Here is a 16,325-nt window from a genome sequence, read left to right as displayed (position 1 = left end):
TTCCTTTTACTGATTAGCACTAAGTAGACATTAACCTACATGAATTTTTCAAAAACAACATTTAGGGTCCACATTTATTTTAATTCTGATCTTCTCTAATTGGTGAAACTTATGGTTAAAAAATATGTATAGTTACTTTTGACATAGATTTGTTTAAGCATGCAAGCTAGGAATTGATTCAAACCAATATATAATATTTATTTTTGTGTTACTTAGCTTCTTTGTAATAGTGTATAGAATCATGTGAATTACTCTCAGTAGCTTAAATATATTTTACTCCATTAAAATCTAATTCATATACTACCTTTTTAAATATAAAATTTAGAAGTCTTTGTGATATAATACAAAAAATCTAAATTAATACTCTATGACTTCTTTACTTCCTAAGGGTAAAATGTATTAATATAAAATCAGACTACTGTATTCTTACATTGTGTTGGCTTATCTTTCTCATTTATTCATTTATCTCATCAACAGTGTTTACTGTGATGTACCAGGCACTTTGTTAGACCTGAGAATTAGAAGATACATGACATAGATTTAGATTCTGACTTCAAAAAGCTTGATATCTGTTGGGGAGAGGTGGAAATGTAAGACAGTAAGACAAATACTATGATGGGGTGCTCCCCATAATCAAAACTATGACCTAAAAAAGGAGTATCTTAGACCCTTGGTCACCCCAGATTTCCTGCTAGGGGAGGCTGCCCAGTGTAGGTTCTGGTTTCATGAAGTACAAGATGGGATTGGTCCAGGTGGGGAGAGGAGGGAAAGGTTTCCAGAGGAGAGAGAAGCATCTGCAGAAGCAGTCAGGCAAGAGGCAGCCATACGTCATTCATTTGGCTACTGTACCGAAAGTCAGAGTGGGTGGGAGTTGGGGGCAGAGACTGGTAGAGTCCAGCTCATGAAAGTCTTTGAAGGCCATCTTAGCTACGAGAAGGCAGGAGAAGATATTTAAGAATGGATATGGTTTGATTTGAAATCCTATTTCCAAAGCAAGTAGAAAGTATTTCGTGGTTTTAGTAATTCTCTATGATGCCAGCTTTTTACTGGCATTGCATAGTGTGGTCTCTTAGCTGACAAGTTATTTGGTTGGCGATGTGGATACAACAATAGAAAAGGGCACAGCTGGAATATCTGAATTTTATGTCTGATGCTGTAACGTATTTATGTTTGGAAAATGCATTTGATTTTAAATCTAGGTGTTATGTTTTAGCTGTCTTTTTCCATAGTTAATTGTTTAAGTTTATAGGATGTCTGTCTGCAATCCATGTTAGTTTTATACATTGAAAGATTCTTTTCTGTTTTGAGATTTTTTTCTTTTTATATTATTGAAGATGCCAATTTAATCTTCTTCTGAAAACTGGGAGATAACCCGACTTCATTTATCTAACGTAATTCTAATGTGTTCCATGATTTTAACTAAGAGGTTTGTGTTGTGTGTAGTTGAAAAGACAATATTTTATACGTTTTTAAAACAGGTATTATGGAGCATCAGTAGGAACTTAAGAGAAGCCTGTTCCCTTCCAAAGAGTTATTTGAACCTTTATTTGAAGAAAGTTACTTCCTTGATGCTAAAGGGATCAGTTATGTGTGGAGCTTTGAGGTCATATTAAGGAAGATATTTTCTTTAAATTTCCACACATTGTGAGAATATATGCTTATAAAGAAATATATATGAATAAAATGTATTTTCATTTTTTCCCTGTGGTATTGCTTAGAAATTCCGTTTAATAGGGTGGCAGACATAATAGCATTATTCAGTAATAGATTATATATTACTATTATCGTTTAGTATATACTGGATATATGCCTATGTTTCTTAACATTTGACTCATTGTATAGCAATTTTCAATATAATTGTTGAAAAAAAGAGGAGGAACATCTTTTAGGAATATTTTCTATAATTCCCAAACCAACGAATTCAACAGTTTTAATGATAGCTAAACTAGGTTTGGAATTTGCACTGAGAATTAATTGTAGTTATCTACAAATTGTGTTTGGTTCACCTATGCCTCTTTTTGTTTGAAATGATACTTCTTAACAAAATTTTCTTTTTTCATTTGTTTTAAAACTAATGCCAAGGATCTTCTTTGGCATTTAAATTTTCTTAAGCAAAACAGCCTGCAATTCCTGTTGAATATTCAAGAAGCAAAATATATCCCTGCTACTCTCTTTTTTCTTGGTGATTTGTTCCCTCATAAGCTGTCCGAGTAGGAAAATATATTTTTAAGTTGTTTTATTTCTGTATGTCCTAAAGATAATACTTTATAGATACAATAATGTCACACAAATCACCAATATCTGTAGTGATTATATTTTGGAAGTTTGCCCTTGTTCTCTTCTCCCACTCATCTATGGAAAGGCTATGAAAACACATTTGATATTTTTGCAGCTTTCATTCTGTGGATGTGTATTTAAAATGTTCTTAAAGTTTTCTGGTTAAAATACTTTGAAATAATTAAACATTAATAATAGTTCATTTCAACTGTGAAATGAGACTCCTGTCTTAAGACCAAGACATGAAAATGTCTAGACCAGAGAGACATTTCATGTCTTTAACTTCTGGTGCTTTTTATTAATTCTCTTATATTCTGCTTTCATGAGTCCTGGTTGCACCCTTCCTTAAGATGTAAAAGTCAAGATTACCATTAAAACACTGAAGTAGGGTAGAGTGTCTATCAAGAAATGTAAACCAATCAAGTGGGTATCTTATGGATCTTATGGCTTCCCAGCATTTCGTGTAAGCAGAAGACCCCAGAGGTACCTAGGAATACTGCTTTTTTAGGAAGTTCACCGTACAAGTATGTTTTCCTTGTCTCTCCCTCTTATGCCTTCTCCTCTGTAACATATTTTCACATAGAACATTTAGTTTGGCACTTAAAGAGACAAATTATTTTGGTGTTTTTTTTTCTTTTAGTTTTGATCACCTAATTAATTCATTTATAAAAAATCATGTATATACTTATTTTAGGCCGGGTGCAGTGACTCACGCCTGTAATTCCAGCACTTTGGGAGGCTGAGATGGGTGAATCCCTTGAGGTCAGGAGTTGAGACCAATCTGACCACCATGGCAAAACCCCATCTCTACTAAAAATAGAAAAATTAGCTGGCTGTGGTGGTGCGTGCCTGTAATCGCAGCTACTTAGGAGGCTGAGACAGGAGAATCACTTAAACCTGGATGGCGGAGGTTGCAGTGAGCCAAGATTGTGCCACCAAATCCCAGCTTGTCAACAGAAGGAGACTCTGTCTCAAAAATAAAATATAGGCCGGGCTCAAAAATAAAAAATAGGCCGGGCGCAGTGGCTCACGCCTGTAATCCTAACACTTTGGGAGGCTGAAGCGGGTGGATTGCCTGAGTTCAGGAGTTTGAGACCAGCCTGGGCAACATGGTGAAACCCCGTCTCTAAACTACAAAAAATTAGCTGGGCGTGGTGGCGTGCACCTGTAATCCCAGCTACTCGGTAGGCTGAGACAAGAGAATCACTTGAACCTGGGGGGCGGAGGTTGCAGTGAGTTGAGATCATGCCATTGCAGTCTAGCTCAGGTGGCAGAGCGAGACTCCATCTCAAAAAAAGAAAGAAAGAAAGAAATGAAATAAATAAATATACTTATTTTAAATTCTTCTTTTATATTAGTCTTTCAAAGTAGTAGTATGAGTTTGTGTTTCTCTTGTATTTTAAATTATTTAACATTTGAACCATTGATGTCACCACTAGGTTTACTTTGAAGAGTAAATGATGCCAGAGCTCTTGAAGTTTAGGGTAACTATGGCCATATTTTCACAAAATCATGAACAGACAGAGTTATTTTTCTTTATATTGCTACTAGCCATATGTTAAAGGAGAAAATCAGCTCAAATGGGTGAATAAACTGTCTCTGGGTGAAATACGGGGGGTGGGGGGTAAACCTTGTTAAGAAATTTATGCATACTGTTATTTCAGAGCATATCTGTTTACTACTGTTAATGCTTTTTATTGTCTTCACAAAACAGACTCAGACCAAAAAGACAGCATTTTTTCCCCATTGTTCTAGCATGTATATGAATTTAAGGAAGGAGATGGGGCTGGGAAAAATTCAGAAATAATCAGGCAAGAACTATTAAGAAAATGCTCAACTAAGCATGAACTTGTTTAAACAACTATCAAGACTTTTTATAGCTTTTTTATCGTTTGTTTTGGAGTGAGCAGTGGAATACGACAAAATTTTCACGTGTGCTCTTCAGCAAGAGACTTGGAAATACTTATGTATGCGCATTATCTCACAGTACCCTTCTCATTTAAAATGAGGAGACGTGTTCTTTTTCCTCGTTTTCCTAATGGGAGGCTTGAGACCCAAAGAGGCCAAGTGGCTGGACCAGTGAGATGGCGTGGAACTGGAATGGTCAGTTTTTGACTCAGATTTGGCACTGGTTTTCTAAGGATGAGTGGTATTGCTGTGTACATTCTAGGAAAGTTTTCCAGATTGGTAGAGCCAGTACATGTTCCCTAGTTTTTTAAGCATTTAATTTGGCATCTCCTTTTGTCATCATTGTAGGAGCTGTTTAGAATGTCATCAAGAATTGCTGATTAAATAGTCACTACTACTTTGAGTAAAAATTCAGTGCTTTCACATCACTCTGGCAAAATTAAGGAGAGCTTAAGAATTTCTGGTAAACCCCCAAATAAAGCCCTTTATGTCTACATTGTTGAGATGATGTTCCTGTGCTTGACTTTTTTTTTTTTTTTTTCCTGACCAGTACTAAGCATTTGGATTTCACTTAAATGCCTTCAGAGTCTAGTTCTACTCTAGCACTGAGCGGCTGAGCACAATAGAAAGTTGACTTTGGTTTTCCCTTTCATATTCTTTTTTTTTAATCAAGGAGTGTTATGATTCTGGTTTATAAGACATTCTTGTTATACTTTCGCTGTATAACAAATCTTTGCTCTTAAATAATAGACAATGTTTGTTGCAGTATGGAAACATACTTGTTTTTAGATCAGCGATGCAAGTATTTTCTAAAATCTCTTGACATTTTTTCTAGTCCCTCCTCTCAAGATGGAAGCGTATATTGTCCCCATCAGCTGTTACATTAGGCAGTCCACGTACATGTATTCAATATCTAAGGTTGTTTTGGAGTATTTTGCCAGTAATGTATCTCCATTTTCTCAGATGGAGAAACAAGGGTATTTTCTGAGCTTCACAGCCCCGTTTTTATGAGACCCTGGGCTATCCATGCAATTCTGTCTTGTAGTCTCAGTGTTTTATAACATGAGAATGATTAACTGTATCCGTAGATGATCAGAAAGTTATTTGCTGTTCTCAGGTCAGTGGAGGGATCTTTCCCCCAAGTACTGAGAGTATTGATCTACTTGCTGGAGACACAGTGTGGAAGACTGGGTCAGTGGCGGTGCTTGGTAGAGCACAGGCAGATCTTTCTGGATTCTCATAGAAAAAGCAGGGATAAGATGTTGGGATCAGTAAAGGAAAGGATAACAGTCCCCACTTTTTCTACCTGCTGGTTTCGAGAATTGGATATGTGTGAAGCATCTGCACACTTACTTGGAGTGGGTAGGCTGTCTGGTTATGTCAACCCTTATGGCTTCTCTTGGTGAAGATGGCCAGCCTGGGAGCAGTGAGCCCTCTTCCTTTTCATTAGGTAAGTTCATGGACTTCAGTGACCGACATGGTTATTCTGTTTGTTAATCCAAATTAAATTACCTTTCTAAGAAACAAGTGCGTATGAATACAGCTTTGGTTTTTTGTCCTCTTGTTGAGAAGTTTGCTAAACTCATAAAAACTGATCGTTTCTAAAAGGCCTTTGATCTTGTATTTTCTGATGCCAGTTTGTTGTTCGGAAAGATTTCTTTTCACTTCTTACATTTAGGTGTAATTTCACCTTCATACTGAAATTCACAGCTTTCTGAGGCATTGAGCATAATCACATTTTACCCAAACCCTCCCCTGTTGGCATGTCAGTCAGTGAGACCTCAGCATGGATAGGCAGCTCAGTCATCAGAACTCCCCAGCGTGAACAATGTTGTAATTACAGTAACCAAATGTGACTGACATTTTGTGAGTTTTTCTGTCTTCATTAAACTTGTTCACCTTCTCTGAAACCCTTCATGCTGCACGCTAGCACGGAGCAGCCGTATCCCTCGACCCAGCATGAGTCAGGGGTGCAGCCGCGATACCAGCCGTGAGAGCAGCCGAGATACAAGCCCTGCTCGGGGCTTTCCTCCACTTGGTGAGTACACGTAGGCGCTGGCTGAGGAGCAAAGAGTTCCTTACCCTGCTTGTCCAAGACACTGCTAGGTGGAATGACCTGCTTTTCCTCCTCTACTGTCCTTGTGGTCCTTTCTTCTTTCTTTCCTCTTCCTTAGTTACCCCGTTGTCCCCCTCTGCATGCTTGAATTCTGGCAACTTCGAATTTTTATATATTAGAGGAAAAAAACACCACTTCACTCTGTACTGTTGTCATTGATGACCACTTGCTCTCAGCAAGCCCATCTGTGTTGTCATTTCTAACCGAAGGCAAAACTCAGCCGAAGTTCGTTGCTGCTTAAAAATAAAGTTAATCCAAAGTTTATTCTGAGTCATTGACTTTTTACAATTTATCTTTAATTCTACTACAGATCAGTCTGTGTGTAATTTAATTCAAAGAAGGAACAAAAGTACAATTGCAATAATGTTTAGAAAAGTAAATGAGTTTTCTGTTTAGTGTTAATAGTCCTGCCTTCTAAAATGGACACATAATAAACCCTTTTTAGTTAGTATAAACTGTTGATCCCCAAAAGACATCTGTCAGCACATACTTTTGTGAAAAGGAATATTTTGTATTCTTCAATAATTATTTTTGGCTGCTTGCCATGTTAAGTGCTGTACAGATGTCCATTTTCCTCTTGATAAGCGTAAACGTAGAAATCATTTTGTAATAATTAGACCTAGACCTGAAATTATATGGATCTTTGGACTCCAGCAGTCTATTAATTTTAACTATATATTTATATAACTGGTCTTTTGAAAACTATACATGTCACTACGAAAGAGGGATGTTAAAAGCATAAGGTCTTAATATATGCCTCTACCTAGCTCGTTCTAAAAATGTTATTCACTGCTTCTGATCTTTTTTCCCTAATCAGTATCGATAATAAAAATCTAGATACATTTCTTTATGACCCATTGTCCTTAATGAGATTCTGAAAAAGAACAGGCAACCACATGCCAAAGCCCTGCTAGACGGTCCCTGTGATTTAGCGAGGCAATACCTGTTGTGAGGTGTTCCACCTTGTTAGCATGAGCCCCTGAGTGGGGCAGCTTACCTATTGCATGCCACCTATTCCACAGCAGTCTGAAGCATTACAGCAGAATTCTCAATAATCAGAGGTGGCAATGATGATTTTTTTTTTTTTTTCTGAATGAACTGGTGATTTTTCCTTTTAAATTAAGGCTGTATATCTTTGCATCCTTGCTCACTATTTGAACTTCTGAACAACCTATTTATGAGTGAACAATTCAGTCCTTTATTCGTTATTTTGTCTCTTAGAAGCAATTCAGTGTTTTCCTTTCAAATATGTACTATTATTTTTGATACTGTCCGTGGAAGCCTCCTTTGGTATCTGGCACGTGGAGCAGGCGAGGTGTGCTGAATTCTTGAGACCCTAATTGAACTCTGAGTGGTTGAGTGAATCTTGTCTGTTTTGTGCATTGTTTGATTAAGTGGATCTGCTTAGCTGTCTTGGTGACAACCCAGAATGTTGAAATGTGTAATTGCCACTACCAAGGCAGAAGGTGTGGGTCCTCACAAACTCTAGCATCAGCACATGTCTTCTGTTGTGGTCAGGGCAGTAGTTAAGTTCTTCGAGCTAAATTTTTGTATCATGCGTTTCCCCTCCTTAGGTTAAACCTAACCCTAAAACTTATGTCCGGCAAGAACAACAGCATTGCTCATGTGTATGCACACCATTTGGAGCAGTCAGCAAGCATAATGCTGTGTGGTCCCTGTTCATCCTCTGGGACAGGTATCATCATCATCAGAGTCTTAGGGAGAATAAGCCACTTTCTCAGGATCACACAGCTAAATGGTGGAGCCAGGGTTTGAATTCAGATTTGACTTCAAGCCTGCCTCATTTGGAAGTAGTTTGGATAATTCAGTGTTTTTCATCTGTTCCTTGAAAAATATATTAAATGCTCGTTCTGAGGCTTCTTGATGGGAGGGTGCTTAGAAGATGTTTCTGAATCATTTATTCCCAGGCTTGGGGTTAGGACCTGGGAACTCAAAGATACATCCCAGAAGGTTGTTGTCCTCAGGGGAGCTTACTACACATCCTCTGAAGGTTTCTTCTTTAGCTCATTAATTTTAATAATCTCTTCCCACCCCTTTTGGAAATTAGTGAGATCGTGTGTCAGTGCTTCTTTGAATCCACTTACATAGCCAACTCTTTAACAACAACAAAAAAAGAGTAAAAGTACTTATATTCTAGTGAATATATATTTTTAAGTTTGCATTTTTATTGTTTTGGACCATTTCGATGGTACGAATGTATATGGTTATGGTGAGAATTTTTGATTAAGGGAAATAAGGGCTCTGGGGTGCTGTAAATTAGGCTCTCACATAAGTGGGTCTGCCTAGGATTCCAGTGTTGGGTGTTAACTTGTGAATGTGACAGAGGACTCATGGCATGACAGATTTTTTTTAGAATATTCTGTTGAAACTGAACCAAAGGACCACTTGGTAAGGAACCTGCATATCAGGTACTGCTTAAAAACTATTTCAGTCTGAACTATCAAGATAGTGATGTGCTTGTACAAAAATGTATAGTTTGCTTCAGTCCTAACACAAGATATTTTACCAACTTCCTTTTTTAGGGAAAGTGATAATTTTATAATATTCTTTGCCAATTTAGTTTTAATTTTTGTGAATCTTGAGAAAGGGATATTTTCCTTTTTTTGCAAACTGGTAAAAATTGCCAGGTAATCTTTGCTATTTAATACCACATGTGCCATAGGGATGCACATTTTACAAAGTAACATGGACCTTAAAAATTATATTAAAGAATTCGAGGTATTGATATTTTATGACTGAATGTGAGAGCGTTAACATGTACAGAATAGTAGTATGGATAAAATGTGGCACTGCTCAGTATTATTTTGTTAAACCTATAAATTTTCTGTGGTATAATCACTGTGAATTTTTCAGAGTAATGAATGGAAGAACATTATCTTTTGTTTTTTCCTGAGGTTAAGGAAAAGCCATATGTTGCATGGAACTATAGTCAATAAGTTAATGTTTTGAACCAAGTCTTTATTTCATAATTATTTCTAAAAGTTATTTTCTGTCCACATGAGGACAGAATTTAGCATGTATTTCCTCAGGTTGATGAAGTAATATGCTCTTTAGGAATACTTGTTAATAAAATGGTACTATAATAATGTCAGATCGTAAATTGGAGGTTGCTCTTATCTGTTACTGCCACCACCGGCACTACCAACGCTACTAACCATTGTTTAAGTGCTTTATAGCCTCTTTTAATCCTCTCAGTAACTCCCAAGAGGTAGGTAACATTAACCGTTATTAGCACCATTTTACAGATAAGATACTGAGACACAGATAGATTTAGTACTTTGCCCAAGGTCAGTCCTATGGCTAGTTGTGATCCAACCAGGGTTTACAGCTGCATTACTGAGCTGGTACTCATAACCAGTGTACTGTAACTGCTTCTCCAGGGAAAAATCATTAAACTTAATACAACCAAATTCCAACAATTACACAAGTACTAATAATTAGGATATGGTCGGGCGTGGTGGCTCACGCCTGTAATCCCAGCACTTTGGAAGGCTGAGGTGGGCAGATTGCTTGAGCCCAGGAGTTCGAGACCAGCCGGGCAACATAGGGAGACCTCGTCTCTACAAATAAAATAAAATAAAATAAAATAAATAAAAAGCCGGGTGTGCTGGCACATCCCTGTAGTCCCTGCTACTTAGGAGGCTGAGGCAGGCGGATCTGCTTGATCCTGAGCCATGATTGCGCCATTGCGCGTCAGCCTGGGCAACAGAGTGAGACCTTGTCTGAAAATAATAGTAATAATAATAATTAGGATATTCATGCAACAGAACAACAAACATTTTGACTGGGGAAAATGGAATTCCAACTGTTGAATCCCCTTCCTGTGATTTCATTTTATTTCCGTTGAAGTAACATTATGAACTTCTATGCTTGTTTTTGGTGCATGGTTGCATATGCATCACGTACTGATAAAACATCTCGTGAGCTGAGTTAACAGTCCGTCTTACTGCCGTTCCACTCTGGGATGTAGACGGTGCTCTGTGACTCCTGCTGTTCTTCATGTTGCATATTTCCATACTGGCTGATAGAGGCTTCATGGCGTGAAAATAACCCTGGAGTCCGAGTTGGTTGATGCATAGTTTGGAGCACCTTTAAGAGTGCCTTTGTTGTGCCTGTGTGTTTAATAGCTGTGCGAGAGCCAGCGGGCCACTGTGGAGTTTGGGGACTGGCACTTGCTGTCCATTCATATCCAGCACCATTTCTTCTCATGAGAAAACATGGCCTTGTTGGTAGCAGTCCCTGCATTTCCTTTGGACTGTGGCGTTTTCTGTCTCTGGTACTTCTGTGTTAATCCTGTGGGTGTTGCCATTCCTTTTACCTGCAGCCTCTCGACGTCATTCCAGGTCCACTAGTGCTCTCTCCACTGCTGAATCTGTTGGGCAGTCAGGTGAACAAGTGCTAACTGCATGACTTGGCTTCTTCATATGTTCTAGTTTCACACCCATGTTAACATTTGTTTTCATCTGTGTCGGCTAGCACTTGGCATGTATGCACCTCATATTTTTTTCCCCAATGTGCTTTAATTTTTTTAAGTTATTGAATGTTTATAGTTCTGTTAATAGGCTGTAGATGCTTTATAGCCTGTTTGACAACATCGTTTCTCCAGTATTCATATTTACGTTAAAACAAAACATAAAACCGGGAAGTAATTCCCTTCCTGCCACTCTGTCCCCAGGAAAATAACCAAAATTAGGTATTATTTAGGGTTCCTGTGGGGCAAGGGGGCATGGATATCACCCAACAGATTCCCTTCCAAAGTCTTTACTCCGAATAAACTGCCAAATATTAATGCTAGTTATTAATGTCAAGTTCACATTTTTTAAGGTACCATTTAGTTAACAGTGTTGCAAATTATAGCATACATAATTTCATATGTATGAAAATAAGTGTATTGTTCTCAAAGTTTTATGGAAAAACAAGATCAGGATTCAGGTAATCAAGTCAGGCCAGAGGTATCCTTTGCAGCCTGCAAACCCCAAACCTGCTCCCTCAGTTCTGTTTAGCAATACTCAGCATCCACTGGTTAGCCACAGTGGCAAAAAGTAAGCATACAGTAATATATCAGTTTGTTAGATTTCATGCTAACAGTCCCTAATGACTACAGTTTTCTCAATTGAGTAAGGTAGAATCTATGAATTTGCAGACCGTTGATGGTGACAATTGTTACCAATTCACTGAGTCTGGTATTTTCTCTTTTTCCCTCTAAATGAAGCCCCCTATACTTTGTTTGTTTTTGGGTTTTGGGTTTTGGGTTTTGCAACAGGGTCTCACTTGTTGCCCAGGCTTGGAGTGTAGTAGTGTGATCTCGGGTCACTGCAACCTCTGCTACCTCTGCTACCTGGGCCCAAGCGGTCCTCCCACCTCGCTCCCCAAGTAGCTGGGACTACAGGTGCGTGCCACCACACCCAGCTAGTTTCTGTTGTTTTTGTAGAGACGGGATTTCACCGTGTTGCCCAGGCTGGTCTCAAAACTCTTGGGCTCAAGCGATTTACCCACCTTGGCCTCCCAAAGTGCTGGGATTACAGGCAAAGCCACCATGCCCTGCCTTCTGTATATTCTGATTATGTACATTTCCCTGAAGATTAGGGGCCAGACTGAGAGCACAGTCATATGTGTTCATCTCTTGGAAAAATTGAACTTTTAATAGTATCAGAGCCTTGAGACTATGGAACAGATTTTGCTCTGGTGAAAACACAAAGCTTATAGTTTTGCTTAGATCTGGATAAACATTTCCCCTTAAGATTTGAAATTCAAATTGTCTATGATATATATCAAATGATCTGTAGTCACTATGTATGGCAAAGCTGTATGCATCTTGGAAGCACAGAATAATTGCATTGTTCTTATAGTTTTAATTTTGTGTCTGAAAAAATCTGTATTCTCCCTGGAGCAAGAATTGCTGGCATGAGATTTTTTTTTTTTTTTTAATTTTGTTAGACTTCGTTTTATTTAAGTTTATGCTGGGTAATTTTTTAATGGCTTATAATTGAATTACTTTCATTCTGTTACTCATAAATCTACTATCTACCCTTTTTTAATGAAAAAAACTTGAACAAAGATCGTCTATAAAACTATATGTGCACAGTAAATCTCACATTTACACTTGTTTCATATTTCAACTGATAAATATAGATATATATAATTTTTAATGGCCTGTTTTAGTTTATATGGCACATTACCTTTTAAACATAATGACTAAGATGACAGTTGGAATGACCAGCAAATGCATTAAAAAAGGGGATAGTATAACATACAGTTTTTTTTCTTTTAAAAAATTCATGACTGTATAACTATTGATAAGCAGTGTTTAAATTTTTCTCCCTTTCTATGGTGGTGGAAGGTATAATGTTTTGAAATTGACATTTTTAAAAAGCTAAATAACAATTCGCTTTTTAAGTTCACCAGTTTTGTAGGCACTGTCTTGTTACATATCTAAAATTTTAAATATGTTGTTTTATAGGAAAGATCAATTCATGTAAAATTAGCTTCCCTTTTATTCTAGATGCTTCTAGAATGTGGCTAACATAGAGATTTTCCTTGTCCAATGTCTTATTTGTTAACACAGAGAAAATAGAAAATATTTTATCGTAACATTTTTCTTCCAAAGGTTTTTATATGTTAGACTTTTTAAATAAGAAATTTTTTACTGGTAGATAATGTATAACACACTTAATGAAGATACGACTTACACTGCCTTTCTCCTAGTATAGTTTTAATCTCCAGCACTTCCTAAGGAAGGCTGGTCAGCTAATTTAATGGGACTTTAAAAAGTGAGTTTTCATTTCCATGTTCACAAATAAACTTAAAATTATTGTTTGAACTACTAAATTTGTTTTAAATTCATTGGATTCTTTCTGTTATTTTGTTTATCTGTATAAAGATTACCATTCTAAATTATTTGAGGAACCCAAGTAAAACTTATATTATCTAAATTTTTAATGTTCATCAGTGAAAGTGCAAGATTTTTGGTGATTATTAATTTTAATAAATTGATTTTTAAGTAATTTTTGTTGACACAGGTATCATGACGAACAAATATCTAAAATGAGTTTAGCAATAAACAGTAGTGACACTAATAAAAATTTGCACAGAAATCAATTTGTTTCAAATTTTAATTTTTTACCACACATTGCATTAGAACTCTTATGAAACCATGAAGCTTTCTAATTAGTTTGACCAAACATCAAGGCCACTTGCCTCTATAGGGAAAGCTAAATAGATTAAAAGATTCGACTCATAGCCCAGCTCCCATAAGTTCCCCCTTCCCTCTCATATCTCAGAAACTTTTCAATAATAAAATATCATGTTTGAACAATTTTGAGTGACAGTGCTTTGTGGCACAATAGCATTAAATGTGAACAGCTTAACCTCTACCACTGGTAAAGTCAAGTGTAGTTAAAATTGGCTAGAGATTTTTCAGTGCTTCTGTCTACTTGGTGGGAAGAGGCAGTAGTCCTTGCAAGGAATTGAGATAATTTCAATTAAAGTGACACATCTTTTGCTTTTGTTTTTTAAATAGATCGATTTGGGCTTGGCCAGCCAGGAAGAATACCTGGTTCTGTGAATGCCATGAGAGTTCTGAGCACAAGTACAGATCTTGAAGCTGCTGTTGCTGATGCTTTGGTAAGAGGCACAGTATGTATGTAAACAGAGTCTGTTTGAAATACTCATCTGCATTTCTCTCTGTCTTAACAGGAAATTGCCCCCAAATCAGATTATTAAATCATCTTTGACACTCTTTAAAATTGTGTAACTGTTGGGTAAATTTATATTGTTATTGTTTGCTCCTTAAACTTTTATCTCTGCACACATATAAGTGAAAATGGACTTTACAGAAAATATTAGTGTCAAGTATTTCTTATCGGTGCTCTTCAGTATCAAGGAGCTTTTGATGACACTGGACTTCTCAGATGTCACTGGGCTTCTTTTTTTCTTTTTAACCATGGTTTTTTTTTTTTCCCCCCTGGCACTTCCTTTTTTCCATTCTGTTGCTTCTATTGCTTTACAGACTTTGATGGCATAACCTAGACATTTTATTATAATAATAGGTAATAGAGTTTGAGGTTTGAAAATCTTGCGTTTATTCTATTATCTTGTCCGTTTGATTTTATGTTGTTTTTCCTAAATCTTTGAGGATGTGAAGCAATGGTGGAGTATGTTTTTGCATCATTATAGTGTAATATCTGAAAAGCATAAATGATCATGGATCCTTTAATTTTTTTGGTTATACCAAAAAGTTCCTTGGTAGAATCAGCTTGTGGTCAAATTGCTTTTTAAAGATGCGTTTCAGCTAGTCACACAGTCTCTTGCATATTCCGGTTTATGTGCTCAGCATTTGAAATGGATGTTCTTTAGAACTGTCTGATCACTGGCCTTGCTCTTGCTGTTTTAAGATTTATTCTCGTGTAAAGGAAAAAAAGTATGTAATATCCTGCTTTCAGATTCTTAAGTTTTTAATCCAGCCATGTTTTGTCAGATCAACATTTTACAGTTTATGGCTATGGTGATTCCAGTTTTCATTCCTTCTTGTCTCGCCCTCATTTATTCCTGCTCAGTCAGGTTCTTTGACAAGTATCTGTGAGCAAGCAGTTTGCTACTCTCATAATGCTTTTCCTGTAGGCAAGCTGCCTGGCCATGTGTATTCCTCAACCTTATGTATAGAAAGACTTTTTTCTGGCAGGTGCTAGAGTTCAGGGTAATTGCTCTAACTGTGGCTTTAAGAGTCAAGAGCTGGGACAGAATTCTCTGAAACTGTTTGTCCTTCCAAGTTGCAGCATTTAGAGTCTGTATCTTATTCGTTCAGAGACCCTGGGAAGTGGAGGTCAAAGGGGTGGGAAATGATGGATGTGAAGCCCTTAGTTGAGATTTCCACTTAAGTCAGGGGAATTTCTTAGTTCTTTAAAGAACTACATAAGGGACTGTGTGTAAAGTTCTAGGAGGCAGAATAGGACTTGAGAGTTTGAGCTTTGGCTTGACTTGACTTGAGCTTTTCTCTGAGCTCTGGCTCCCATTAGATTCATACTGCCCTTGTTACTTTTTGTCCAAACTGTTTAGTCTCTCCAAGTGACCTGCTTCTGAAGAGAAAACACAGAAATGGTACAGAATCTTTGCCTCACTGAATAGATACCACGGTGCCAGACAGAATGTCTCAGAGGAAGAGATAGAATTAATGGTGACCTTAGAGATTTGCCTCACTGGTATGGGAAAAGTTTTAGCAAAGAATTACAGCAAGTTACCAGAAGGTCTTCTGAGACATGGAGGAGGGTTAGGAAATGCCATTTTGAAAGCATTCTTTATTATTATTCGCTTGATATGAAACGCTCGCTAACCTGTGTTTTTGGTTTGCTAAGATATGTTTTGCTGTACACTTTTGTTGCAAGAACAGTCCCTACATATGCTTCTGACATAATTCTCTATGCTTTTTCCCCATCCTTCAATATTTTCCTGCCTACAGCTGTTAGGAGACTCCAGGAGCAAGGTACCAGTGCTTTAACTTTTGTTTTACAACTTTATTTCTTCTGTTGCAAGTATATTTCTTTCAGAAGCTAGTGAAAACCAAAAAATATAGTATAGAAATTCTGATCTGAAAAATGATTTTGCTGAATCATAACAGTGATTCACCATCATTGTTGTCTTTATTCATGGTGGAGTCAGTCACCTTTCATGTACATCTGTTTTAGTATTTATTTCGAATGTCAAGCTCTGCTCCTTCGCCTAGTAGTGTTTCATTTTATTAACTCAATTTGTGCCTATTCTTACGTCGTCATGATTTCATGAATGGATTTATCAACATTTTTCTTATTTTAGGAATCTGGTTTTTGTGTGACCATATAATTTATTATCCAAACAAAAATGCTTTTGAGATTAAAAGGGAGATGCTATTAATAATTATGACAATAGGCTTAAGGCAGAACAGTCCTGAGCAAGTTGGATTAATAATAATATGCCATATTATTAGAGAAGTGTATTTGTTTGGTTTAAGCCAATAGCTATGGCCGGGCGC

At 37.1% G+C, this 16,325-nt stretch overlaps 1 protein-coding gene across 6 annotated transcripts in view; it reads left to right on the top strand.

Annotated features, from left to right (window-relative positions):
- The window catches only part of CLASP1 (cytoplasmic linker associated protein 1), a 310,910-nt gene that overhangs the window by 224,087 nt on the left and 70,498 nt on the right, over window positions 1-16,325 (top strand). For 3 of the 6 annotated variants that reach the window (XM_050751937.1, XM_050751939.1, XM_050751941.1), the window contains 2 exons: window positions 13,842-13,945; window positions 15,777-15,800. In XM_050751937.1, coding sequence (XP_050607894.1) covers window positions 13,842-13,945; window positions 15,777-15,800 — 128 coding nt within the window. Of the gene's footprint in view, window positions 1-6,115; window positions 6,224-13,841; window positions 13,946-15,776; window positions 15,801-16,325 lie in introns of all 6 variants that reach the window. The other 3 variants (XM_050751940.1, XM_050751938.1, XM_050751936.1) reach the window with 2 other exon arrangements.

The sequence above is a fragment of the Macaca thibetana genome, chromosome 12 (genome assembly GCF_024542745.1).
Source record: "Macaca thibetana thibetana isolate TM-01 chromosome 12, ASM2454274v1, whole genome shotgun sequence".
In the NCBI taxonomy this organism is placed as follows: domain Eukaryota; kingdom Metazoa; phylum Chordata; class Mammalia; order Primates; family Cercopithecidae; genus Macaca; species Macaca thibetana.
Note: the sequence above shows the minus strand (reverse complement) of the source record. Positions and strands in the feature narration are given on the sequence as shown.